This window comes from Manis javanica, chromosome 4 (genome assembly GCF_040802235.1).
Source record: "Manis javanica isolate MJ-LG chromosome 4, MJ_LKY, whole genome shotgun sequence".
Lineage (NCBI taxonomy): Eukaryota > Metazoa > Chordata > Mammalia > Pholidota > Manidae > Manis > Manis javanica.
In genome coordinates, this window is record NC_133159.1 from 7288286 (window position 1) to 7315892 (window position 27607).

Genomic DNA, 27607 nt, shown 5'->3' on the forward strand with positions numbered 1-27607 from the left:
GCGGTACAGGCCCAGGTAAGAGTCCTGACAGGTGGGCAAAGGAAGACAGCCCGGGCTGCAGGCTGCCGGCTCCGTCCACCTCTGGGCATGACCTGGAGCTGGGCGCTGGAGGAAGAGGGAAGAGGCAGCTGGGGAGACCAAGGACAAGGAGCCCCAGACACCCCGTGGAGGGCTGGGGAGGTCCTGCGTGGCACTAGCTGGGCAGGGGATGCTATGTGTCCCGACCAAAGCTCGTGCCAGCTGCCTCAGGCCTGAGCAGGGTGCTTTCTGGCTGAAGGAGGCAAGCACGGGCAGGGCAGGCTCCAGACAGCCCATCCCCAGGGCCCAGAGACTTCCCCGGCGTGCTGACAGGGCAGAAGAGGGGCCAAGAGCATGGTTTTCCACCCTTCTGAGGGGTGTGCCACCTGTCCACGGACTGGAGCACCCCAGGAACAGAGGGGGAGCACTAGCAGCACCAGCCTCAAGTCTCTGAATCCAACCCCAACCGGCTCCAGGGCGCCAAATACTTGCCCCTTATGTGAGTCACCCCACATGCCGCAGTCTCCAGAAGCCCTGCCACCTGGGTGGTGTGTTGGCCAAGGCCTTAGGTTGCGGCAGGGCTGGAACGGGCAGAAAGTTCTGGATTACTCACTCCTTAGAGCTCTCACTTGCCCATAGCTCTGAGGGCAGGGCCTGAATACCTGGCTCTGGACAGGACGCAGCCAGGGTGCCCCGCCATCCATCCCCCGTGCCCGAGCTTCCCCCAGCACCTCCCCTGCGAGCAGGGCGAAGGGGAAACGTATGTTCGTTTGCTCATCTTTGCTAATTTGAAAAGGAGTGTAAACAGCAGGGCTCAGTTGCACGGCTCTGCCGAGGATGTAGTTTAAGTCCAATTATGTGTTATTAGTACATTTGCTCTTTGTTCCCACGGCATATTAATTGCAGATCTGGTATTGTGGCAATTAACACAATCATGGGCTCTCTTTTCCGGCAGGCCACAATCCATGTGTTTTCGGCCAAGGACTTGGGCTGGTGAGATGGAGGGGGGGCGCCCGCTGGGGAAAATGCCCAGTGTTGTGGGTTGAACTGCATCCCCACCCCATCCCCAAATCTCTGTGTTGAAGTCCTAACCCCCAGTACCTCAGAATGTGACCTATTTGGGAGAAGGGTCTTTACAGAAGTAATCAAGTTTAAATGAGGTCATTAGGGTGGTCCCTAATCCAATATGACTGGTGTCCTCATGAAAGGGGGCATTTAGGCACAGGGAAGACACGCAGGGGTAAGACCGCCACCCACCAGCTGAGGAGAGAGGCCTGGGGCAGATGCTCCCTCGCAGCCTCAGAAGGAACCAGCCCTGCTAACACCTTGATTTGGGACCTCTGGCCTCCAGAACTGGGAGACAATACATTTCTGCTTCCCTGGGGCTTCCCATCAGCGTCACCTCTGCTCTCCTGGCCGCGGGGCCCTGATTCTCCCTGCCCAGCGCTGGAGCTCCTCCCTCCCTCTGCACCTGACGCTCAGCGGTCACCTGGCTCAGGCGATCCTGGATGCGTCACTTCCTTTCCCTCTGTCATCCCCTAATCTTGATGAGGGAGGGTTACCTACCTTGTGAGGTAAACAGGTGTGTGTTATTTTCCGGGTTAAATCAGTTATAATAGTCCGGTGTCCGCCCTGTGCTTTACAGCTCACAGGATACTTATCAAAGGCCTGTTCTCAGTTCGCCCTGACGGGGACCCTGTGGGGTGGGTATCAGCACCCGTTTTACAGATGTTATGAACCCCTGAGTAGTGGGCTCAGGCTCAAGCTCTGATTTTAAGCTTTGTGCTCTTTCTCCACAGAAGCAGTTCTTGTGGGATGTTCCATGGAATACTTAAAATGTTAAAGAGCTCTATGGTCAAATAGATGAGGAAAAAGCTAAACGAAACGGGCATCTTTACTGCAGGATTTCTCAGAACCTTCAATATATACTCTAAGTCTCACAGGAATGTCCGCCGTGCAGTTTCCCACCTTCTTTCACTTTGGTGGGACCCCAGGCAGGGCTGTGAGCCCCCACATGCTGCTCCAGGACGCCCAAGCCAGGTCCACAGGGGGAAGCAGAAAACTCCGATCCCAGTCTCAGTGGGAGGGTCCCCTTGCTGCTGCTGCGCCTCGCCTCCCCCACGGCAGGCTGGCTGAGCAGCATGGGGGTGTCACCGTGGGATTTCTCTCCCTTTGGGGTTCAGCCAGCGCCAGAGCCTGGTGGGGGACAGTTTGTTCTGGCTACACAGAATTCTCCCCGTTAGGCACCATCCCCATGTGACTCTGCATAGCCTGCCCCACCCCAGCCACAGGAAGGGGCTACAGCTAAATCCCCCCACTGTGACTGGGCCAACAGGCGGCTCATTACCCAAGCAGGCCAATCCGAGACTCCCTGGGATTGTTTGGGGCAAGGTGAGAAAGCAGCTTTCCTTCCTCCAAGGCTGCCAGGAAGCATATTCTGCTGCAGGACAAGGTCCTTCTGATGGAAACGATGAGGCTAAAAGGCAGTCAAGCAGAAACAAGCAGACAAGGACCAAGAGGGAGAGAATGTCCTGGAAGCATCAAGTCTCCAGTTCCAGCCCAAGGCCCTGGTTCTTGCAGCAATGATCTTAATCCTCCGAGCTGCCTCCAGAGCCTCCCCAGGGGCCTGAGCCAGATGTAGCTCGATTTCTGTGGCCTGCAAACCAGAAAATCCCGACCGACACCAGTCTCTGAGCCCCTGCAGAGCCCACAATTTATTTCCCAGTCAAGATAGGCCCAACAGGGCTGTGGATATGGAATGCCACATGTGTGCCAGGGCCAGCCCCACTGAAATGTGCCCTGGGGCCTCGGCCAGAGAAACAGAGAGAGTGCCCTCCTCTCCGTGGGCCCCAGATTTCCTGCTGCCAGCACAGTTTTAGTCCAGGAGATAGGGTCCCTGCACCTGTGGGTCACAAAGGGCTCAGCAGAGGAGCCATCTCAAGGTCAGGGTTATTCTTTCGTTTAACAAACCTTTATGGCAAGCCTGCAGTATGTCAGGTACTGGGGACGCAGCAGCGAAGAAGCCAGATGAGGTCCCTGCTCCCAGGAGGGTATCTTCTAGTGGGAGAAGTGAGAAATAGACAAGCAAAGAAATTCATAAATAAGGTTATTTCTGATAAAGCACATCAGAAAGTAGGAAGCAAAATAGGATGGTCAGTGAAGACCGTCTCAGGGGATGCTGTGGTCTGAATGTTTGTGTCTCTCTAAAATTTACACGTTGAAATCTTGACAGCCAGTGTGGTGGTCTCAGGAGGTGGGCCTCTGGGAAATGATTAGGTCATGAGGGTGGGGCACTCCCAAATGGGATGAGTGCTCTCATAAGTGACCCCGCAGAGCCCCCTCAACCCTGACCGTGTGAGGGCAGAGAGAGAAGTCAGGCGCCCGCAGCCTAACAAAGGGTCCTCACCAAAGCTGGACTGTGCTGGCGCCTCCAGCCTCCAGACTGTGAGAAATGAATTCCTGCTGTTTGTAAGTCACACAGTCCACGGTGTTTTGTTACAGCAGCCTGAACAAACCAAGATGGTGGGGGAGACATCTGAGGTGACATTGGAAAACAGAGAATTCAGCCATGTCGGAGGAGTACTGCAGGCAGAGGGAACCGCAAGCACGGGAGCCCTGAGGTGGGGGCAGCCTCGGCCTGTCTGAGGAACTGGAGGTGGGTGCGGAGGGCAGGGGAGAGCTATGGGAAAGGAAGGCAGAGATAAGCAGGAGCCAGGTCACCAAGGCCTGGGGGCCCATGATGGGGAGGGGAGATTTTAGCAAGTGTAAAGGGTGGCCACTGCCTTGCAGGGTCCAGGGTGGAGCCCTGAGCAGTCTTACTTAGGTCTTCTTGGGTCCCAGAAAAGCAAGGGGCTCCCAGACACAGTCTTCCGGGGAAGTCCTTGGGCTGGAGCGTAACAGAGCAGGAGTCAGAATACCACACGGCGTCAAAGGCTGGAGGTCACTGGTGCAGTCTGGGGTCGGGAGAGGCCTGGTGATGCTGCGCAAGCAAACAGGCCCAAGACCCTCAGGGCCCCAAATACACTCTCTCTTCCTTACTCGCGGGCTGGCCGGGGGCTCTTCCAGGACGCAGGCTGATGGGGCAGCAGCCTCCGGAACTTTACCGAACGGCCCTTGATGCTCCCACCTGACCCATCTTCTGCTCACACGTCATTGGCCAAAGCAAGTCAGAGCCACATTCAGCTGAAAAGAGGGTTGAGGGGGACACAATCGTTCCATATGCCTGGGAATATTTGGGGTGTGACACTAATGGAGGTCTTGCAGATGAGAAACTGAGGTTCAGACAGCTGGAATGGAATCACGTGAGGCTAGTGCAAGAGTGGGTTGTAACACCCAGCCTGTGATGGTGGCCAGGGGCTCCCTCTGCGGATCCCCATCCCCACCCCACCCTGCCCTGGCCTCTCCTTCTGCCCGATGACTTTAAGAGCTTAATGTCCTAAGCCTCCCGTGCCCTCCACACACAGGCATGAGCTCACCCTCCCAGCATCTTGGAAGACAGACAAGTGCTGGGACACCCCCTCCCGCTCTTCCTCTCCCCAGGGGCCCTGAATTGGATGGCAAGAGCAGACCTGAGCTAGTGCTGGCAGCTGCCCATCCAGCGTCTGTAGGAAGGAGAGTTGGTGAGTGTGCCAAGGGCTCTCCCTAGGCCACCAGGCTCCAGCCTGGGCTCTGGCGCTTGTACTGACACATCACTCCCACACGCTTTCTCCTGAAGCAGTTTGCTGGGCACCTCCAGCCGCCCTCTCTTGTTCTGTCTGCTGGGGAGGAGCCTGGGACCAGCAGCCAGGTGGGCCCACAGACCTCCGCTGATGCCCCCCCGCCATGAGCCACAGGGCAGGGCAAGAAGGATGCCCCCTCAGGCAGGTGTAGGAGCTCCGAGGGACCCTCCCACCCACCGCAGCTCCCCGCAGACAGGCCTGGGTCGGCCAGCTCCTGCTCTGCTCCTCGTGGGCAGGCGTTTTCCTTCCCACGGGACGTGCGTGCTTGCAGCCTGTCCCAAGTCAGTGTGCCCACAGCCTCTGAGAGCACAGGGAGAAGCTGCCTCCCTCTCGTCTCTGCCTCCCCAGCTTGCGCACAGTGGGTCCTCAGTCAGTGCCTCCTGACTGGCTGAAAGCCGGCAGCGGCCCAATAGTGCAGCTGGGAAGGGCTAACGCTCCTCCCTGGGAGTCTGGGGAAGTCCAGGTGGCTCAGGGCTCTCCTCTGGAGCAAGCTGGGTGAGCGGGGAGGCCCTGTGGGTGCCAGGGAAGGTTCTGGATAGAAAGCCTGAGGGGCCAGAGTTCAGGCTGCCCCTCCCAGGGCAGGGCTTCTCCGTGGCCTCAGCAGTGCCGGTGGGTGATTCAGCCAGAGAAAAGTCTGCAGGCCACTTTCCCTGGGACGCTGGACACCTCCCCCCGCCCAGGGCAGATTCCCAAGGGGCAAGCCAGCAGGGCAGCCGGCTGAGCAGGGCGCGGGCAGGGGCAGCCAGCCAGCCTGCCTGCCACAGGCTTCCTCTGGGCCGGGGTCTGAGGGGCGCAGGGGCCACTGCACAGTAGGCCCGGCCAGGAGTGGCCGACTTGGCCCACGGGGCCCAGTGAAGGCTGCTTTGGGGGTGGGGTGGAGGGGTTGTGGAAACAGCTGAGGGTGAAGCTGGCCCTCCGGGGGCCTTGTCGGGCCCCCACTTCAGCCGGGCCCCCTCCCTGACCAGACCTGCGTCCTGCGGCCCCAGCTCCCTGGGCTGGTCGGTGTTTTTCTTTCACACAAGGACACATCAGGATGTGCAGCCCATGGTAAACAAAGAGCTATTTTTACCGCCTCGTTGTTTCCTCCTCAGCGTCCCAGCCCTCCGCCAAGGTACACACCTCGGAGGGCTCACCGCACAGGCTGGGCCTGCCAGGTGCCTGCAGCTCCGCCACCACGCCCCACCTCAGAGCCGCCCCGGATCAGGGGGGCTGCAGGATGAAGAGGGGGCGATCCCGATCCTGCAGGTGCTGGTGGGGAGGCTGGGATGGGCACGGGGGTGCCAGAGCCAGGCCCAGAGACTCATCACCATCTCAGCCTGTGCGTCCCCCTCCCACGCCCTGTGTGGAGCAGCAGCCCCCCTAGCCCCCCACATATGCTCCTGCTTGGAAGAGGCTCTGAGGACAGAGGCAGCACCCCAGCCCCTGCCTAAGGGGAGGTCAGTGTTTGGGGGCGGCCTCCCTGAGTGCCAGGGTTAGAGTTGCTGGCACATAGCAAAACAAAGGAGACCAGGCCTTTAGTCAGTTTTATTGTTTTGAAATTCTTTCCAGCCAATCCATCCCTTTTTGCCTGACCCAAGACAGGCAGCCACGGCTGTTCTCGCACACTGACCACAAGCGGCAGGCGACATTATTGTTCCCGCGTTCCAGACTGGGCCACAGGCTTGGGAACATCGGCTCACTCGCCCACACCATCCAGCTGTAACCGGCAGAAACTGGAGTCCTGCTGGGCCTCCCCCACAGCGGCCACGACCCCCCCGTCCAGCGAACAGGGACTCGGTCCCCCTCCCAGGGCTCAGTGCGGGGAGCCCTCAGGCGCTGGGGGCAGGGATCTGTGACCTGCGGGGGGTGGGAGGGTGGGAGGCACCCAGGCGGCCACTGCTCCTCCTCCCGTTGACTCTGAGGCAGGGCCTGCTGCAGTGAGAAGGAGACGCTGGCTGTGGTGGGTTTTTTTTAACCACTTGATCATGATCAAGGATTTAATTTTATCCCCCTCTCTGGCTGGCTCTGATTCTATTTGGAGTTTAAGCACGAGCTGGTGAGCGGGAGGGTCCCTGGAAGACAGGACTCCCACCCCCAGGCTCTGCAAGGCCCCTGGCTTCCTGTCCAGCGTGGCAAGATCCGTCTGGGGGACCCGGTCTGCTCTGCAGGTTCAGGACGGCTGAAGAATGGCTCCAGTTCACACCCTGCCCCCACACAAAGCTGCTTAGCCGAGGGAGCTGTCCAGGCCCGGGGCTGGAGGCGGCTCTTGCCCGGCTTCTGTCAAGGGATCATCTCAGCTCTTTCACCCTCAGCGAAAAAGTGTTTAACAAGCACCTGATTGGATCTGGGACCCGGAGCTGCAGACGAGGCCCTGCTCTGAATGACTTATGGGCAGAGAGCATGGGGGCAGGGGACACCATAGTGGTGACTCGATGTTGACCATATGTGCTGACCACCCACTGTGGGCAGGTCACTCAGCTAAACTTGTCATATGCATCATCCCATTGATTCTCAGTACATCTTAGGGGATAGATGGTCTTGTCTTTTCCATTTTTCCAGCAAGTTGGATTATTTGCCCCAAGTCACACAGCTGCCAAGCGGCATATCTAGATGTCAGTTGCACCAGAGTTCTGTCTCCCCAGCCCCCAGCTACATGGACATAAAGATGTGTCCTCTGGGAGTAAACGGCATAAACCAAGGTCAAGAGAGAATTAGGTTTGTTCAGGGCTTTATTGGATTCAAAGCATTTTTGTGTAGTTTGTGGAATATAGCTTTGTTTTCATTATTATTCCCATTTTACAGATGAGGAATTTAAGGCTAAGTAAGCCCCACCCAAGGGTACAGAGGTCACAGTAGGGTGGCAGGATTCCAGCCCCAGCCTGCGGCCCCCAATTCTGAGCTCTTTCTCTGCCCTCCTTTGGGGAAAGGTGTGCTTCCCGATGCTGGCTGGGGGCTGTGAACAGGAAGGGGAAGCACAAAGTGGAAGCGGAATTTATTCTAGAAAAACCGGCTTAGCCTGGAGGAGGACTGCTGGTCTCCCAGGGGAGCATCAGCGTGGGTGAAAGGTGAGTAGCTTAAGGGAGGTGGGAGGGAGAGCAGCTTCACCCTGGAGGTAAGGGCTGGCCTGAGGACCCACATGGCTAATGCACCTTGTAGGTATTTGCTAACCTGCTATAGCCAGGCTCACCTGGCATAGAGGAGAAGGGCAAACACCAGATTGGTCCAGGATCAAAGAGACGGGTTTCTCCCCAGCCCCACCCACCCCCTGTCAAAGCTGGAAGTACAGAGTCTGGGGTCAGAAAACCTGGGTCCCAGTTCTGGCTAACCCACGCTGACCTTTAGCAAACTGTGGAACCCCCATTTCCTCATCTGTAAAATGGGGATAATAACATACTCACTTCACACATGACTGAGGATTATGTGTATATAACGCTGCACACCTGCACACAGGTGAGCTATTCAGACTGGGACAAGGGAGACACATAAAAAATGTTTATGAACTGCCACCTCCTTCCAGGGCTGAGGCTAGGGGCCAGGAGGGGGAACTCTGAGGCTGTGGGTCACCTCCTGGGGCTGTGCAGGTGGGGCAGGACAGCCGCCTGTTGCACACTCAGTTCCTTCCCTGGGGACTCAGGAAGAGGCCAGGCAGGGTGGGGTGGACAGGATGCCACTCAGCTCCTGTCACCAGCTCTCCTAACTACCTGCCAGCAGGTCTGGCAGGCCCCCTGGGAAACCATCCATGAGGGGGGGAGTTCCAATGTCAAGGAGAAAAGTAAAGGCGAGGTGCTGGTCCTTTGAGGCAGCCTTTCTTTAAATTAGGACTAGAAGCTATGGTTCCCCCCAGCACCCCCCATCTCCTGACACCCAGTGGTTCCCCAGTAGAGGAAGTGCCTTCACTGGACAGAGAAGCGTTTTCTAAACATGGCCTCAGTTTAGTCTGGGCCTATTTCATCCTCCAGGAAAGGGGTGGGTGGCCATGAGCTACAGGGAGAAAGAGAAAGAATGACAGGGAGTGGGGGAGAATCTGCCCGTGCAGGCCAGGCAGGCGGGTAGTGGTGGGGTCTCCTGGGGCCTCCAGAGCTCCGCGGCCCTGGAAAGTGGCTCCTGCCCCTGCCACTGAACCAGGTGCCACGGAGGGATCACCTTCCCTGCCACAAAGGGCCCCGTTCAAAGGCTGCAGCAGCCTAGATTCTCACAGCTGCTTTTCACCTGCTGGACAGGGAGAAGCCCTTTATTCATCCTCCCCAACCCCCGCTGAGAAACACCAGCAACGGGCAGGGTGCCCGGCCTCCCTTCTCCCCGCCCCCACCTCAGCCCTGCCCACAGCACCCACCTGCCTCAGCGCTCTCCTCCCACCTGTTGGGCTCATTACCGGCCACATGCACTTGTGCCTGGGAAGGTGGATCCAGGAGGCTGATGCTGCGTGGGCCAGGGATCCTGAATGGCCCAGTGCTGCCCAGTCTTTGCCCTTTGCCTGCTGACTTGCCCCACCTCATCTTCCTTGCATGGCCTGATTCGCATCAGAACTGACAGGTCGGTCAGCTCTGGGAGGACAGCCCCAGCCCCAGCCCCAGCTGTGGGGCTGGCAGGCGGGACCAGGGCCAGCCGGCCCCTCCCTCTGCTCCATGGCCCAGCTTACAAGAGCCTCCGACGTTGCCTGCAAGTGCCACTCAGAACGCAAGGGCAAGTGGGGGAACTCTACACCTGATTTACCTAACGTGAGCCCTTGATATGTCTAATTTCTGGCTTACGTAGCAGTCTTTTTTTTTTTTTTTTTGTCTTTCGCTCAATAACTAGAAGTTCCTTCCAGAAAAGGAAGTTTTACAGAGAAAGGGAGACAGTTCAATATAAGGATGAAGGTAAGTTACTCAAGATGAATGGGCTACCTTGTGAGGCAGTTAAGTTCCCCAGCCCTGGAGGGTATTCAAGCAAAAGCCAGACAAGCCCTTTTCAGAGATGTTTCGAAGGCGACATACACATCTGGCTACTGCATGGGCTGCTAGACAGCCCCTCACATTTCTCCCACACTAAGATTTATTAATATCCATTCTGCCATCTGTCCCCATACCCTATAAACCCCATAGCATTTAGCACCTGGTGAAACTTTGAAAATAGCAGCAGTGAGTTCATGGATGCAACAAAAATGTGAAGACCTAAAATGGGATGAAGGGTGGAAATTAAAAATTTCAGAACATGCTTCCAAAGCAAAAATCCCTAACGCAGAAATGATTTCAGCTTCTAAACTTGAATATACAGCTGAACACCAGGGAATCTTCCATTTCTGGGATGATGGAGGGGTGGATGTTCTGTTTGGAATTTTGTTACAAGCATTTGAAGACCGCTGCCATCACATAGGGTGTGGGATACCTAGTCTGGAAGGGTCCCCACACCCTGATGGGGTGCTCAGTGTCTGCTCAAGAGCATGAAGGAGTGAGGTCAGCTCTGAAGATTACTGACCTCAGCCCAATCTACGATGATGTTTAGAACCCCCAGGTCAAAATGGAGGCTCAACCTTCCTGTGGACCTGCCTTCTGGGCTGGGGAGATCTGAAAATTCCTCCAAACCCCAAGCTACTCTCCAGATCACAGACAATTACCTGATGAACTGTGGCACCTCTTTGGGGAGGGAGGGCCCAGCAGCAGAGCCCACTTGGTGCACGGAAAGCAGTGGAGGAACCTAACTCCAGGGGAGATAACTCAGCTCACACACCAAGCTATTAAAAATCTTTATTTTTCTCCAACAGATATACCTGTAGTTGAAATATGAAGCCACAGCAACACCTTCCCGTTTCTTCTTCAGGTGATGAGATGGGTCAGGGCCATTACTATTACAAGAACGAGGCCCAAGAACTTGCCAAGGACAGGCTGGGGCAGAGAACACACCCTTGGCCGGGTCACAGGCCCTGGGGGCTGCAGGTACTGAGAGGCAGCATCGGCAGCCCCACCCTGAGGCCTGGAAATGGGGTTAGTCCCTTTCTCATGGGCTTTGCTGCAGCTGCAGGCCCCTGAGCGGGGAGTGTGCGTGTGTGTTTGTGTGCACATTCACACATGCATGTGCATACACACACTGCCCCTGTTGGAGGAAGATGCTCTCGGGGCCCTGCGGGGATCCCCACAGTCCTCAATTCCTTGGGATCGGTGGTCTTTGCAGTTTAACCTAACCAGGCCAGCTAACCGGGGCCAGGGAGCCGCTGCATGGAGGAGGACACAGGTGTGTAGGCCATGACCCTTGAGTCTCCCTTCTGAGGCAAGGCTCAGACAATGCTCAGACTGCAGCATAAACTGCCAGTGACCTAGGGGCTTTCCAGGGCTTGGGCCCAGTACATGCTGGTGTTCAGCACCTGCACTCCCTGACAGCCTTGAGCCCTGAGAAGGGGTTGATTTGGCTCTGAGAATCTTCAGGCTCTGCGTGCCCTGGGCAGTGAGTGGGCCTGAGCCCCCACTGCATCAGGTGGTGCAAAGGCCACCCTTGCCCGGAGGCCTGCATCTTTCTCCAACTCCCCACCCAGATTCCATTCCTGTGAGAGAGGCAGGAAGAATGAAGGCCACCTCCGGGGAAGAAGAGCAAGTGGGAACTTGGGGTCCTGCAACCCTTTAAGACTGCTGCTCTGTAATATGCTTCTGAGGCCAAATTTGAGAGCCTGCCTGGTGGGACTTCTCAGGGAAGGCTTAGCCAGCAGTCTCAGTTGGCACTTTGTAAATAAATAACGACGCTGTCCCTTCCAGGCTGATGTCGGGAGAGACCCTGCTGAAGGCAGTGCAGAGAGGGCGAGGGCCTCAGGTGCTAGAACTCTGAGAGCTGGCAAGTACATCCTGCTCAGGACCCTGGCTGGGGAGGACGAGGGTGGGCACTTGGATCCAAAGGCTTCCCGGGGCTAGTGAGCCAACCTGCGGCCTTTGTGTGGATTCCGGGCTCCTGGGCAGAGACCTCGGCTACACTGTGGGCCTCACAGCTGGGAGCGGTTCCTGCCTTTTACAGGAGTCCTCAGGGAGTCGGGTGGGAAGGAACAGCCGGAGGGACAGAGCAGCCCAGTGCAGTGCCCTTCTGCTCAGTGTGGGCAGGCTGGCGAGGCCTGGACGGCATTGAGCCACTCCATCCTCACCAAGGGAAGCTGGCTGGGTCAACTCATGGCAGTGATGCACATAAATCCTGGCTAACAGTCATCTCTTAATTGGGCTGCGGGTTCAGGACTATGCGAACATGCTTGGGCCTCTGTTTTCCACCTGTGGGCCCCTGCTGGTGGAGCCAGGCTGGTCATTAAAGCCAACGCACTCTCCAGGTGGACCCCAGCCTGGAGAGGGCCTGCCTGCAGCAGAGTCGGGGGAGGCCATGGCACTGGGAGTCATCAGGACCAATGGGAAACCAAGCACATATGGGAAGCCAATCAAATGGAAACAAACAAAACACGTGAAAGCATCAGCAAATTCTTTGTGTAATAAATATTGCAAAGCGCACTTGGTTTCTTTCTTTCTTTCTTTTTTTCAAGTCAAATATAACAACCAATGTCCCAAACCCTGTTTTCAGCATTCAAAAGAGAAAAGCTGTTGCTATCAGCATAACACCTCCGGCCAATCAAAGAAAAAAACCGTTTCCCACTAGCTGGCCAATCAAAATCCTTTTCCAGTTTAAGCAGCCAATCAACCTCTTCACATTCCTAAAAAGTGATCTAAATAAAGCACCAGAGCTCGGAGAGCTTCCAGGGAAGCCATATACCGAGGCGCAAATCAAAAAAAAAAAAAAGAAAGGGAGTCAGAAATAAAAATAAACGGTTTCAGTTGGTCAAGATCTAAAAATAAAAAGGTTTCTTTCTGTAGCCAATCGTGAGTCCATCTCTTTAGGCCAATTGTAAGTGCACCACTGGCGGCTTCCTCGATGCCAGCCCCTCTGAGTGGCCATGGGGCGGCTGGGTTTGTTTGGGATGGCGTGGAGTAGGGCAGGGGGTGAGGAAGGTGATCTGCTGCCACTCAGCTGGCCGAGGTCCACACAGATCTCTTGGCCCTTGCCAGCTTCCAGGGTGTCCCGAGTAGCTACTGCCTCCGGTCCTCTGTCTCCGACCTGGAAAATGCCATCACCACATCCTCTGCACCTGCAGAGCAGGGGAAAAACCTGCTGAGGGGCCCCTAGCATGGGGCTGCCGTCGGGGCAAGGAGCTGTGTCCCCCCACCTGCAGCACCAGTCCACGGTAGCATGGTGCTTTGTGAGTCCAAAGGGCTCCAAGGAAGCCCACCGCACCTCTGGGCCTTCCCTACAGCCCAGCCAGGGGTGTACCATCAGTCCTGCGGCGGCCTGCAGGGCTGGGGCTCAGAGGCTGGTTCAAGGCCACCTGGAGGTGAGCACAAGAACCCAGGGCTGCTGGTACTGGAGTAGGGCTCTGCTCACATCCCTTGCTCCAAAGTCGCCAAAGCCAGGGGCCCCTGGGGACTTCCCTCTTTCTTCTTAAGACTCCTCCTTTGAACCCTTTGTTGGATCTTTCTCGCTCTGATTTCTAATAGCCATTCTTCTTGGCCCGAAGCCAGCACCTATGCAAGGGAGTGCGGCCAGGTCATTTCCACCTGCACTGAGCCTGGCTCCTATGGAGACAGATAATGGTCATAATCTTTATCATGTTATTTTTTATTATGATTTGAGATTCTTCTCCAGGCCTTCATGAAATCACTTCCTTTTTGTTTTCCATAAGGCAGGCTCTGACATGCAGCCGGAAAAGGCAGGACAGAGGGCGGAAAGAGCTAGAAATACTGATGCGCTTCCATCCGCAAAGCTGCTGGGGAAGGAAGGGGCTGAGTGAGCCAGTGGGTCCTGCGGGCAGGTGAGGTGACCACGGTCCCCGCCCGCCTCCCAGGCCAGCCTGGGGCCTCCTGCATCCTGCGGCCTTCCCTCCTTTTCCTAAAGGACTGTTCCTGGTTGTGCCCCACCATGACACACTTTTCTTCTGTACTGCTGGAGACATTCCACCTGGGAGGGGACAGGAGGATCAGAACAGTAGACATTGGCACGTGACATGGTCTGGGAGAGGGCACGATTCCACCCCCGGCCATGATGGTGGCTGTCTTCATCCACAGCAGAGGAGAGACCCCTGAGTGGCAGCCTCCCGCTGACCTCCTTCCCTGCGCCCTGCCACATGGAGGAGTGGAGGTGGCACCCAGCTGCAGAGCTGCAGGAGGCACAGCCGCGAGGACGGACCTTCACGGAGATGTGCCTTCAATGTGGCACCAGAACACCAAGGAGCTGCCAAGGGAATATGCCTGCCACATGCACCCCAACCTGCCTTGGTGGGGGTCTGCTCTTACCAGCACAACCTCTATTCCTGAACAGGGGAATAAGTTCTGGAAAGAAGCTCAAATTGTCTGACTTCTTGGGATGGGGGGGTCTTTTGCTTGGAAAATCCTGCAAATCCTTCCCGTTTTCTCAGGAACATTCTGTTCTCACCTCAGTCCTAGGACCACGAAATATCACTACAGACAGACTTTTCCTAGCAACCAGAGATCCGAGATTACATCACACCCTGCCTGGCAGCTGAGCTGGTTACCTAACAGATGCCGTCTTTTCCAGAGTGCCGCCTCCCCAACTTGCTAATCAGGAGGGGGCTGGAGGAGACCATGAAAGGAGAGTTAGCAAAAGATGCCTTGGCTACAGTGAACAGTGGCCACCCACTCGCTCCTTTCCTTGCCTGTTTTGTGGGCTTTCTCACAGGGACCTTGGGCCTCTGTGTGAGCTACAGGCACAAAAATAGCACTGGCTGCCCCAGGAGGGACTGGTGAGTCTCCAGAGGGAACAGCCATTGGCTCCTTGGGGAGCCCAGACCCAGGGGCTATGGCTCCCAACACCCAGCCTGCCTAGTGTGAGCACTTGGGCCACACTTGGGGCAGGGTGGGGTGAGGGGGAAGGAAGTGACCTCTTCAAGGTCACACAGGGATTCTCATGACTATTTAACAAGACCTCTGAAGCAGACGATCTACCAGAGTCCTATCCCTGCCCCCTGCCAGCTGGTCACTCCATTCCTGGCTGGGAATTATGGCTCCCATTTATACAGCCTCCCACTCTGCTGCTGCAGCCGGCGCAGAAAGGACCCATAGGGCTGCAATCATTCCGTGGCCGGTTCTGCCCCTAAACAACCTGTGGGTTCTTCAGACCTCATGGCAGGGATCTGATTTCCTTCAGGGCCCAAGAGGGGGCAGTCTCCTCCACAGCACCCTCTGACCCTTCCTTATCATCAGTTGGCCTGGCACTCCTCATTCAACAAGGGTCTGACTGTGAACCAGGCAGACTTCCAGGCAACCAGGCAGGACGCTGCTTTTCCTTCTCCTTTTCTCCATGAAATGTGAGCCAGTTACGTAACCAGGAGGGTAAACTGCACAGGTACTTGTCACAGGAGGGACCTCAGAGGTGGATCCCCACAGTCCCTCTTCCTTTAAAGGTCAGCATGTGGCAGCTCCCGTGGGTACTCTCACTGTTCTGGAATCACGGGGCTCAGAACAGAAAGATGCTGCAAAGAAGCCAGCAGGCCAGCTTACTGCCTCCAGGCTGTTGTCTAGGTTTCCTATCCCATTTCAGAGATGAGGCCATGTCCACCCCATTGGTGCCTCTGCTGACACAGTCTGAACTCTGGCTCAGAGCTTCTGTCTACCTTTCCCGTGAGCACAGGAGGGGAGAAGTTGCTAAGTCTCTCTGGTTCCACATTCTCTGACACATTAAAACCAGATGAAGATATCATTAGAGAACTACAGACCTGTATCTCTAATGAATATAGATATCCAAGATATCTATAATATGCATTCAACAAAATACTAGCAAACTCAATACAACATATAAAAGGGATTATGTATTCTAAGTGAGACTTATCCCAGGAATGCAAGGTTGGTTTAACATCCCAAAATCAATTAATGTATCAAAAAAACAACAAAAACCATATAATGATCTCAATAGACACAGAAAATACATCTGACAAAATTCAGCACCCCTTCATGATAAAAACACCCAATGTACCTAGGAATAGAAAGGAACTTCCTCGATCTGATTAACGGTATTTACTAAAAACCCAACTATTATCATACCTAATGGTGGAAGACGGAAAGCTCCTCCCCTTCATGATCAGGAACAAGAAAAGGATGTCCACTCTCACCATTTCTATTCAATACTGTGTTGAAGTTTCTATCCAGGGCAATTAGGCAAGAAAAAGAAGTAAAAGGCATCCAACTTGGAAAGGAATAAATAAAACTATTTTGTAGAGGGCATGGATCTTATGTATAGAAAACCCTAAAGAATCTACTAAAAAACTATTAAAGCTAATAAACAAGTTGCAGGGTACAAGTTCAATATACAGAAATCATCTGTATGTCTATGCACTAGCAATGAACACTCTGAAAATGAAATCAAGAAAACAATTTCATTTATAATAGCATCAAAAATAATAAAATACTTAGGTATAAATTTAACAAATGAAGTGCAAAATTTGTGCTCTAAAGTGTACAAAACACCATTGAACAAAATTCAACACAATCCCTATCAAAATCACAGATGCCTTTTTTGCAGAAATTGACAAGCCAGTCCTAAAATTCATAAGGAAATGCAAACCTTGAAAAAAAAACAAGGTGGACTCATACTTCTGGATTTCAAAACACATTACAAAAGCTACAGTGAACAAGACTGGGTGAGACTGCATAAGGACAGACATATACGTCGATGAATAGAATTTAAAGTTCAGAAGTAAAGTCTCCTATTTTCAGTCAATTAAGTTTTGACAACTCAGTGGGAAAGAACTGAACAAATGGTACTGAAACAACAAGATGTTTACATGTGAAGGATGTAGTTGGACTCTCATCTCACACCATGAACAAAAATTAACCCAACAACCTAAATGATAAGAGCTAAAGTTATAAAACTCTTAGAAGAAAACATAGGAGTAAATCTTCATGACCTTGGGTTAGGAGATGGTTTCTTAGATATGATACCCAAAGCAAAGCCAACAGAAGAAAAAAATAAATTGGGCTTTATCAGAATTAAAAACTTATGCTTCAAAGGATATTATCAAAACAGAGAAAAGGCAATCCACAGAAGGGGAGAAAATATTTGCAAGTCATGTATCTGCTAAGAGACTGGTATCTGGAAGAAATAAATAACTCAATAAAGTAAGTCAGACACCATAATTTTTTAAATGGACAAAGAACTTGAACAGACACTTCTCCAGAGGAGATAGATGAATGGTCAACAAGCACATGGAAGATGCTCAACACCAATTACTTGGCATATAAGTGCAAATCAAAACCACAATGATTTCATGCCCACTAGGACGGCCGGAATCAAAAACAGACAATAACAAGCACTAGCAAGGATGTGGAGAAATCGGAGGCCTCCGACATTGTTGGTGAAGCTCCCAAGCCTGCTGCACCCACAGCCTTGCCCATCCCAATCAATGATACTTCCAACCCCTGATTGCTCAGGTCAGAACCCCTCCTGAGCCTTCATTCTCTCTCATACACACTCTACATATTACACATCGGCAAATCCAGTCAGCTCTACTTCAAACTATCTCTGGAATACATCACTGTTTCCATTATCACCACCCTGGTGCAGGCCACCACTACCCCTTACTAGCGTCCTGTACTCCCTTTGCCTGGGTCTCCCCCGTCTGGCCCCTGATGGTCCATTCTCCATCAGGAGGAAATTCTTAAAAAACATAAGTCAGAGTTACCACTCCTTTGCTCAAAACTCCCTAAAGGCTTTTTATTGCAAGATTTCTCATCACACTCAGAGTAAACTCCGAACTCCAGAATGGGGCCTGCAAGATGCAACATGGTCTAGCCTCAGGCTGCCTCTTCACCTCCTTTTATACATGCCCTGCACCCCACCTCCGCTCCAGACACATGGGCCTCCTGGTTGTCCTTCAGGCACAAGTAACTTGCAACTCAAGACCTTTACACTTGCTGTTTCCTTTGTCTCGATGCTCTCCCCTCCCAAGTTCATTTCATGGCTCTCACAGTTCATGCCAGTCTCTCTGCAAAATCACCTCCCATGCCTCCTTGACCACAACTCTAAAAGAGTGCCCCATGTCAGTGTCTCAGGAGGCTGCAGTCGGCTTCGGGAGCCTCAGCACGAGCCATGTACTGTGATCTTTGGTTCCCCACTGGAAAAGCACATTCCATATGATCAGGGCCTTTGTCATATTCACTCACATATTCACAGCATCTAGAAAAGTTCCTGGGACACAGGATGAGTCCTTATTAGAGATGAGCAACCTGAAGCTCGGAGAGAGGAAGCAACTAGGTGAGTCAGAGGCAGAGGCAGAGGGAAGACCTAGACCTAGATTCTGAGGTCACTGCCTTCATCACTACCACACAGTCTGCTATTTCCTCTTAGGAGAAGGAAATAACTGGCCTGCTCCAGTCAGGAGGTCCAGAGCATCATGGCTGCTCAGACCTCCAGGCCGAGACTAGACCAATCCACCCATCTCTCTCAGAATGCAACCAAGATCCAGCACTTAAGAAACAATACCAAAGCAGCCCTGGGATGCTTTGGAGAAGATCAGTTCCAACCTGGGGGAGCTCTCCCCCTACCTCTCCCCCTACTCCCCACTCCCCACCCTGCCCTGCTGCTCTGCCAGATGCTCCCTCGTCCAGTGGCTCACCTGCTACAGAAAGCAGAGCCAAGGTGCTGGTGAGGGCACAGCTCTGAAGCAGGGTTTCATTACATGCACAATGCCAGCTTTGCCCTTTAACAGTCAAGTGACTGGGGAGAGAAAAATGACAAATATGCAGTGGCTTAGAAAAGGGAAGCGGGCCCCTAGCCCAGAGCACGAGGCAGACAATGGGATCACTGGTCCATTTGTAGGTTCCGGATTAATTCACACCAACAGAATCCAGAGCCCAGAAGAGGCTCTGCACACCAGCATCGTACTCAGCCTGTGTCCTGGCTTTCGGAGGGGAATCTGCACCTTGCCGTCAGGAAGCCCCACTAGTTCCTAGGTGTTGGAAAGCAGGAGGCAGGGGACAGTGTGGTTTGGAGAAAGCTCCCAGGGGATTCGGACACATCACCAATGTCCGGAGACTCACTCTTGCTACCTGATGGTCTAAGTTAAAGTCTTTCAAAGATCTTCTCATCAACAGACAAGGGCCTCTGTATTCTTCCTGAATTGCCAGAACACTGCTGTCAGCCACGTTTACGGCTGGGTCAGCAACAGCAAGTGAAGAACAGAAAAGAGGAAGATGGGAGAACCAAGATAGTGGCATGAGTAGAGCAGAGGAAATCTCCTCCCAAAACCATATATATTTTTGAAAAATACAACAAATACAATTAATGCTAAAAGAGAGACCAGAAGACACAGGACAACAGCCAGACTACATCCACACCCACGAGAACCCTGCGCCTCATGAAGGGGGTAAGATACAAGACCCGGCCTGGCGGGACCCGAGCGCCCCTCACCCCAGCTTCCGGCGGGAGGAGAGGAGTTGAAGCAGTGAGGGAGTGGGAGCCCAGGACTGCTGAACACCCAGCCCCAGCCATCTGCACCAGAGCACAGACACACAGTGCATGGGGTGCTGGAAACTTGGGAAGCAGGACAGTACGACCTGTGAGCTGGTTACTGCAGCCGGCGCCCCAGGGACAAAGAAAAGTGAGTGCTTTTTGAAAGTCTTAAAGGGACAGGGACCCCACAGCCAGATGGAAGCGCCCTGGGACACAGCCCAGCAGCTGGGAATCATGGGGAACTCTGGGCACCCAAACCCCCGCAGCGCAGTGTGGAGGCCCCTCACTGCGATAAACAGCCTCCCGCCTGTTCCCCCTCCAACACGGCTCTGCAATATTGGAGCAGCAGCCTGAGGCAGGCCACACCCACAGCAACTGCAGCGCTAAACTCCATAGCAGCCGGGCAATATCAGAAGCCCTGTCTGCACGCAGCTACCCAGCACAAGCCACTAGAGGCCGCTGTTCTCCCAGGAGAGGAAGGCCACAAACTGGCAAGAAGGGACTTTCTCTTACCCAACACACATGCCAGCTCCCCACAAATATATCTATTGCCATGAAAAGGCAGAAGAAATTGTTACAGACCAAGATCACAGAGGCAAGCCCTGAGAAGGAGATAGACCTAACCAGTCTTCCTGAAAAAGAATTAAAAATAAAGCTCATAATCATGATGATGGAGCTGCAGAGAAATATGCAAGAGCTAAGGGATGATGTCTGGAGGGGGATTACAGAAATGAAACAATCTCTGGAAGGATTTATAAACAGAATGCATAAGATGCAAGAGGCCATTGATGGAATAGAAACCAGAGAACAGGAAAGCATAGAAGCTGACGCAGAGAGAGATAAAAGGATCTCCAGGAATGAAACAATATTAAGAGAACTGTGTGACCAATCCAAAAGGAACAATATCTACATTATAGGGGTACCAGAAGAAGAAGAAGAGAGAGAAAGGGATAGAAAGTGTATCTGAAGAAATAATTGCTGAAAACTTCCCCAAACTGGGGGAGGAAATAATCGATCAGACCATGGAAGTGTACAGAACTCCCAACAAAAAGGAGCCAAGGAAGACACCACCAAGAAACATAATAATTAAAATGGCAAAGATCAAGGACAAGGACAGAGTTTTAAAGGCAGCCTGAGAGAGGAAAAAGGTCACCTACAAAGGAAAACCCATAAGGCTATCATCAGACTTCTCAACAGAAACCTTACAGGCCAGAAGAGAATGGCATGATATATTTAATGCAATGAAACAGAAGAATACTTGAACCAAGAATACTATATCCAGCACAATTATCATTTAAATATGAAGGAGGGATTAAACAATTCCCAGACAGCAAAAGTTGAGGGAATTTGCCTCCCACAAACCACCTCTACAGGGTATCTTAGAGGGACTGCTCTAGATGGGCCTACTCCTAAGGCTAAACAGATGTCACCAGAGAAAATAAAATCACAGCAAAGAAAGCAGACCAACCAAATACTAACTAAAGGCAAAAAATAAAATAAACTACCACAAAAGCAGTTAAAGGAAGCACAAAAGAGCACAGAATTAAACAACCAACATATAAAGAATGGAGGAGGAGGAATAAGAAGGGAGAAAAATAAAGAATGACCAGACAGTGTCTAAAATAGCTCAATAAATGAGTTAAGTTAGGCAGTAAGATACTAAAGAAGCTAACCTTGAACCTTTGGGAACCATGAATCTAAAGCCTGCAATGGCAATAAGTACATATCTTTCAGTAATCACCCTAAATGCAAATGGACTGAATGCACCAATCAAAAGACACAGAATAATAGAATGGATAAAAAAGCAAGACCCGTCTCTGTGCTGCTTACAAGTGACTCACCTCAAACCCAAAGACTACAGGAACAAAGAAAGACTGAAGGAACAAAACAGCAGCAGAATCATAGAACCTAAGAATGGACTAATAGTTACCAAAGGGAAAGGGATTGGGGAGAAAGGGAGAGAAGAGAGGGATAAGGGTGGGGAAAAAAAAGGGGACATTACAATTAGCATGTATAATGAGGGGGGCAGGGGAGGGCTGTGCAACACAGAGAAGACAAGTAGTGATTCTACAGCATCTTGCTACGCTGATGGACAGTAAAGTAATGGGGTTTGTGGGGGGGATTTGGTGAAGGGGGGACCCTAGTAAACAATATTCTTAAAAAAAAAAGAGAGAGAGAGAGAGCTATTTGTAAAAAAAGAAAAAAAAAAGAAAAGAAAAGAGGAAGATGGAGATGCTGCAGCCCTGAGGCGGACGAGCCAAGAGGGGTACGTGCAGCCCCTATTTCCTGAACCTGTCCTGGAAACCCTGGTGGAGCCTCTCACCCTTCTCCAGTAGAGGCAGAGCTCATCCTGGAAAAGCAGACCCTGGGGCTCACTCGGAGCTGGGGCTCAGGCACTTGGGCAGACAGGCTGCTCCTGACACCACCCTCCCCCTGCAGGAGGGACCCTGCAGAGAGAGACCAGGTGGTGGGGAAGTAAGGGACAGGCTTCCGGGTGGCTATGACGTGCTGAGCTCGCGGGTCTTGCCTGATTTCCACCAAAGCACCTGGCTGCAGGCGCCTGAGCCCAGGAGCTCCTCATCTGCGGATCCTGTGAAATCCAGCTTAGAGCTGGTGTGCAAAGGAGGCTGGGGACAGAAAACAGCCCTGAGGGCAGTGCCGAGGGTAACCCTACCCAAGCAGTTGACACAAAGTACAAAAAGCCTGGTCCCACTGTTTAGGCTGCTGGCACCAGCCTCTGAGAAACCCCTGCACCTCCCACTAGCCAGAGCTGACCAGAATGACTCCGGGGTCAAGGATCTCGTGACCCCGACCTCCCAAGGGGCCTAATACCCTCCTACACATAGTAAACAACTGGGACCTGAAAAACTCAAAATTACAGCCCCAGAGGCTCCAGTTCCCATGGCTGCTAGAGATGGGAAGACATGTAGGGAGTTAACTTCAGCTAAGTGCTTCAGAACCGCCCAGGGAGCACAACATGGAGCACGGGCCATCCTTCATGCGCACGACCTATGGGCCTGAGCACACGGGACCATGTGCTCCAGTGTCCAGAGCAGTTCCCACTCCTGATGTCTGTTGCTCTCTCACCATGATTTTGGGTGGCTGTGCTTCCTCCTCACCCAGGAGCTCATTATCTCACTGTCAATACCAACTAGCAGCTGCTACCCAGCTACCCTCAACTGCAGCAGCTCAGCTCCCAGCTCTGGGGAGACGAGTCAGGCGGCAGGGCCAGGGAAGAACAGGTCCCAGATGCTCCTTCAAGCAGGAAAACGCCCATGGGGATGAAGCTCAGGCACCAGCCTGGACGAGGCCTCCTCCCAGACAAACCCAGCCCCACTGGGGAGGATGTGCTGTTTTTGGCAGCCACAGCCTAGGAGCCAGGGTTCTACACCTCTCAGTTCTGATGCCCGAAGTTCCCAGGGGATGGCTTTTACCCAGAGGCAGCACGACACTGGTTGCCATGGGGACAGTGGCCTCAGATACACCAAGACCTCAGCAGTCAAAACCGGCTCCGGGCCTCGTGGCGTCTACTGGGCTCCACACCGACAGCCACGTCAGCAGGCTCTCACGTTGAGAGCCAGAAGGTGGAGCATGTGGGCCGAGACTTGGATCTGACTCCTGGCAGAGGCACTGTCCCCACCTGGCCAACGAAGGCCTCCCAAGGCCTGGGTTTGACTCAGCCCACCTGTGTGATGTAGGGGATGTCCCCACACCCCCACCTCTGCTTCCTGATCTGCAAAACGTGAGGAATCCACATATTCCATTCATCTGACCAACCAGGACAACGTCTGCAGCATAGAGCATCAGGACAGCACCTTGTGGGGTCACAGCTTGGGGTTCTATTACATCTGCTCTGCTCCCCTAAACTCACCTCGCTCTGTCCCCCCCTTCCACACCCTTACTGAGCTCTACGCACACCTGCCTCTGAGGTGTGTTTCCCCAGGTGAAGTTCTCTTTCTCCTCAAATTTCTTCCTGTAAAATGTAAGCTCTCCTAGACCAGAGCTTGGCTGTGCAGAGAAGGGACAGAATTTGGAGGAGTGGGTGGACCCCTCCAGGGCTCAGGCACGGCCAGGCCTTCACCTGAGGTCCTGGCATATTCTCAAATTCCAGTGGGCATCAGAACACCTCGGGGACTCGTTTCAAATGCAGATTCCCAGGCCAGTCCACCAGGCATTCTGATTCAGCGGGGCTGGGCCGGAGCCTGGGAATCTGCATTTTTAACAAGTACCCTCGGTGACTCAGGTGTGATGGTCTGTGGCCCACAGGGTGAAAACTCAATGCCACAGACTGTCCCGACCCCACGCCCACTCCTGAGCTGTCGTTCCTCAGCGGCGCACACTCTGGAAGAGACCTCCATCTTGCTTCCATTTCCTCACTTCCCATTTCCTCCCCAGGATGCAGAGAAACTTCCAGCCCAGGCTCCAGAGAAACTGCTGGGTAAAGTCACCCCCGATCTCTTAATTACAAGGCCGGGGGGCCCTGACAGCGGCCCTGCTGACTCTCCCCTACACTCAGCGCTGCCCTGTGTCCCCACTGTCCTCAGTGCAGTGCTTACTGGCCCCACTCCACACCTGCCCACCCTTCCCTGCCGCTCGCCCTTATTACACCCAGTCCTGGGTGCCCCCACCCTGAGCTGAGCTGGTTCCCTGCCCTCCACGCCCAAAGGCACCTGCTTCTCCACTGCAGCGGCTTAGCCCAGGTCCTCCACCCACTCGGCCTTCTGGTCTCAGACTCCATCCCCATGGGTTCACCCCTGAGGCTTGGTCCTAAATGTCCCGCCTCTGAAATGCATCTGCATCGCCTCAAACCTGGACTTCGCTGAGACCTTCCCGCTGTCTCCTGGCCACGCCCTCTGCCCCTTCCCCAGTGCTCACCCTACATGGATGACCGTCCCACCTGGCCATCCCTCCCTTTAGACTTGTGGTGATCTCTTGGGCTGTTCAGAATAAACTCTACCCAGAGACCAATGACCTTTCCAGGCACTTACCACCCACCTGACAACCACCACTGCAGTCTCTCAGGGACATGAAGACACCCAGCACCCACACTCGCTGGGCAGGCTCTCCTCCCTGGGCCAGCGGGCACCCCCCTGCCCCAGTCTGTCCTCATACACATTCCCACACATCCCTCCAGGCCATGGCAAACAGAACCCTTTCCCTGTGCCCTCTAGGTGGGTTTCCCATCCTCGGGGTCAGTGTTGCTGTGATGTGTGCCCACAGCTCTCTACATGTCTTCCTGTGTCCTTCTGCCCTGCTGGGCGGGCAGCTCGAGGTGGGGGGCCGCCACCTGGCACCACGCCCTGCGCACAGCAGATGGGCAAACATGAGTGAGACTGGGCCCCGGGATGCTCCTCTCCAAGACAGGCCTGCCTCTCAAGGCGCTGGCTCGGGTGTGAATGTGGACCTGCAGGGGGGCACTTAGGCCTCTAAGGGCTTTGTTCTCAGTTCTAAACAACAGAACCCATTAGGCTGCCTAAAGAAGGGTCAAAGCAGCCCTTCACAGGCCACAACTAAGAATGCCAACTGGGCAACAGGCTCTGCATTTCAGCACATTCCTTACCCTTCCTTGGAATTTTTTTTCTTTTTCTGTGATACAAGTTATCACATACCAAATACTTCCAGTTGATTTCCCAGTTTGATTCAATGTATATATGATTTGGAGATTCAATTTTATTATTATTAGGTTACAGGTAATTCTCATGTAAGTGTTGATTAAAGCTAAAAACAATTAACTTCCCATCCCATAGACTGGAATTCCCTTGGGGCCTGTTCTCGCCCAGAGCCTCTGGAAGAGGCCTAGGAGCCTCACACGGGGAGAAGGGACCCAGGACTGACCCCAGATGGTCCGAGGTTATTCGCACCCTGAGGCTCAGGCTACACAGGGACCCAGCAATCCCTGCTCTGTGCCAGAAGCTGTGCCCGTGGACACACACCGACCCAGTCCCAGGGGCTCCTGACATGGTAACAGCTACCTGAAGAAAGGGAGCTCAGGAGCCAGAGGAGCCCCTGGGGGCTCAGAGAGGGCTGCACGGGGCAGGTGAAGAGCAGAGGCTGGCGGGTATGGGGGCGGATTCCAGGAAGAACGCTGGCTGTAACATGGGGACTGTGGGTCCAGCACCCCCACCTGGCTGCTGACAGGGCCCATGGGTGGTGAGCAGGGCGCACTCCCCGGGTCAGCTGTGCAGCGGTGGGCCATCCCTCACAGCTGCTGGCTCCCTGGTTTGCCCGTGACCACAGTTATTTTAACAAGGTTCCCAGTGTAACCCTGAGACCAAACGACTTATTTTAGGCTCCCTGGCAGCATGAACTGAGCCAGCAGCCCTGGCTTCCGAGGGGATAAGCCAGCACGGCCAGGACAGCCCAGCTGCTTCCAAGCTGGGGGCCTTCCCTGGAAAGTCTCTCGGAGACAGGGTGTGGTCAGAGGGGCTGCTCCAGGCTCCCAGGGCCAAGAGAGGGGCAGTGACAGGCCAGGGGACACAGAGGCCTCTGGGCAGAGAAAGGCCAAGGGTTTCCTTAACAAAATGGGCCTTGTCTAGATGGGTCTCCCACAGCCCAGGACAAGGCCCTACACCAGAAACTGCAGGGCGATGACAGTTCTGCAGGCAACCTGCCAGTGGGAGGCCTCTGCCAGCTGCCGTTAGGGGCCTTAAGTTGGCACCAGCTGGATGCCCCATCCCCAGTGCAGTGCTGAAGTGGGTCCTTTGGTCTCAGGATTACACTGGGACCCTTGTTAAAATAGTTGTGGTCATGGGCAGACCAGCAGGGAGCCAGCAGCTCAAGAAAACGACACACTGTCTTCCCTGGGAGCTCTCAGAGAACCAGCACATTCAGAAGGGACAGCAGGTGAAGGGCCCAAAGGAAAAAGGCAACAGAAAACCCCAAGTTTCTCTTGTGCCCTCCTGAAATACCACATTAACTGCCTAAATCACACCTGTTCCTCCGGTACATCACCATCCTGCTGGAAAATGCGTATGGCCTACAAGCCACTCCTAGAATTTAGTTAAGATAAATGATGACAACTTATGTGCAAGGATGTTGATGTCTGTCATACCTGGAAGCCACTCTGACCACTCCATGGCCTTGTGCCAATTACTTAATCTCTTCAGGCCTGTGTTCTTACCTTGAAAGTGGGCCCCCCAACAGCACCTGCCTCGCAGGACTAGTGTGACGGTTGACGGGGATAAGCCCTGTATGCTACCTGACATTGGAGGAACTCAGTAAAGGTTTGCTCTTATTGCAATTAATAGCGAAAATGAGAAACAAACGTCCAGCAGGAAAGGACTAGTCAATGAACAATGGCACAGCTATCCGGCTTCATGCAATTGCTAAAATGTTTTCTTGAAAACTGTTTAGCTCTATAAAATTATCATAGGGAAAAAGTGATTGTTAAAATGGATATTAATATACTTATACTGTATGGTCCCCACTTTATAATGGAAATACACATGTATTTTTAAAACGTGGACAGGAAATTTAACAGTCACAGTGATTATGTTGTAGGATTCAATCATTAAAGCTTTTCTGCTGTCTCTCCCTTTCCTGTTTTCCAGTGACTGTGCATTCTTTTACAGCCAGGAAGAATGATCAATACGTGTTATGGAGAGAGTAACCCTGACCAGAAGAAAGGAATGAACTCAGCATTCCGTGGCCTACTGTGGAGGCCACAGCTCCCCACCCCACACCTACAGCCGGGCTGTCTCAGCAAGGTGACCTTCCAGAACTATCGATTTCCTCTGGTTCAAAGTCATCCTGCCTGGCTGTCAGGTCTGGCTGCCACCCTCAGGCACTAGGAGACAGCACTCAGAGAACTGGCTCCACGTTCCTGCCTTCAAGGGGACGGTGGTCTCCTGACCCCAGAACCTGGTCTAGTCATCTGTTCCCCACACACTGGGGCCTAGGGGGCCCCAGCCCCACAAGTAGTGGAGGATGCCATAAGCTCTAGGCTCAAGGGGCTCAGAGTTAGTCAACAGACAGGCCCAGAGACAGCATGGGGAAGAACAGAGCTGAGGTGTGCATGTGATAGAAATCACAGGAGGGCCTGACCTGGCCTGCAGGAGGCAGGGGAGCGAGCGGGGGTCAGGGCTAAGCTCCTGGAAGCGGAGACAGGAGCTGAAAGCCTTTCACCATGGCTGTTTATGGTATGTGAGGTCACAGTATCAGGGGTGGGCAGGCAGTCTTGCTTGTCATGCTAAGAGGGGTAGGCATTTTATCTCACAGGAAGAGATGGAAAGATTTTAAGTCAGGGAGAAACCTGCTGATGTAACCTTCAAAAGTCACTCTGGCTATGGGGCAGAGGTGCACTGAGGCATGCGAGAAGTCGAGATGCCAGTTAGGAGCTGCTTGCAGAGACTGAGACAAAAATTAACATGAGCTCTAAACAACGTGATGGTTCAAACCAAGTTGGAGAAGACAAGACAAATTTGAGGAGCACTATG

The 27607-nt window shown here is 53.5% G+C and overlaps 1 protein-coding gene and 2 long non-coding RNA genes across 12 annotated transcripts in view; 1 reads left to right on the top strand and 2 right to left on the bottom strand.

Annotated features, from left to right (window-relative positions):
- Window positions 1–1679: 1679 nt before the first annotated feature.
- LOC118968599 (uncharacterized) lies at window positions 1680–4882 on the bottom strand. Of its 2 annotated transcripts, XR_012129979.1 has the most exons (7): window positions 4587–4882; window positions 4057–4200; window positions 3838–3904; window positions 3425–3523; window positions 2989–3075; window positions 2366–2494; window positions 1680–2214 (listed from the first exon to the last, which is right to left on the bottom strand). It is a non-coding gene; the product is annotated as an uncharacterized lncRNA (long non-coding RNA). The 2 variants fall into 2 exon arrangements; XR_012129978.1 differs by having other exon boundaries at window positions 2366–3075.
- A 30-nt stretch (window positions 4883–4912) lies between these two features.
- On the top strand, window positions 4913–12130 carry LOC118968629 (uncharacterized). 4 transcript variants are annotated; one of them, XR_012129977.1, is made up of 7 exons: window positions 4913–5231; window positions 5828–5981; window positions 6285–9398; window positions 9513–9574; window positions 10515–10630; window positions 11441–11516; window positions 11995–12130. It is a non-coding gene; the product is annotated as an uncharacterized lncRNA (long non-coding RNA). The 4 variants fall into 4 exon arrangements; XR_005056381.2 differs by having other exon boundaries at window positions 6285–9574; window positions 10459–10630; XR_005056385.2 differs by lacking the exons at window positions 11441–11516; window positions 11995–12130 and having other exon boundaries at window positions 4914–5231; window positions 6285–7780; window positions 9240–9574; window positions 10459–10646.
- The window catches only part of CTNNBIP1 (catenin beta interacting protein 1), a 43019-nt gene continuing 27541 nt past the window's right edge, over window positions 12130–27607 (bottom strand). For 3 of the 6 annotated variants that reach the window (XM_036999886.2, XM_036999887.2, XM_017649272.3), the window contains one exon: window positions 12130–12801. In XM_036999886.2, the coding sequence (XP_036855781.1) occupies window positions 12743–12801 (59 nt within the window). In that variant the 3' untranslated portion in view covers window positions 12130–12742. Of the gene's footprint in view, window positions 12822–27607 lie in introns of all 6 variants that reach the window. The other 3 variants (XM_073233164.1, XM_073233162.1, XM_017649273.3) reach the window with 2 other exon arrangements.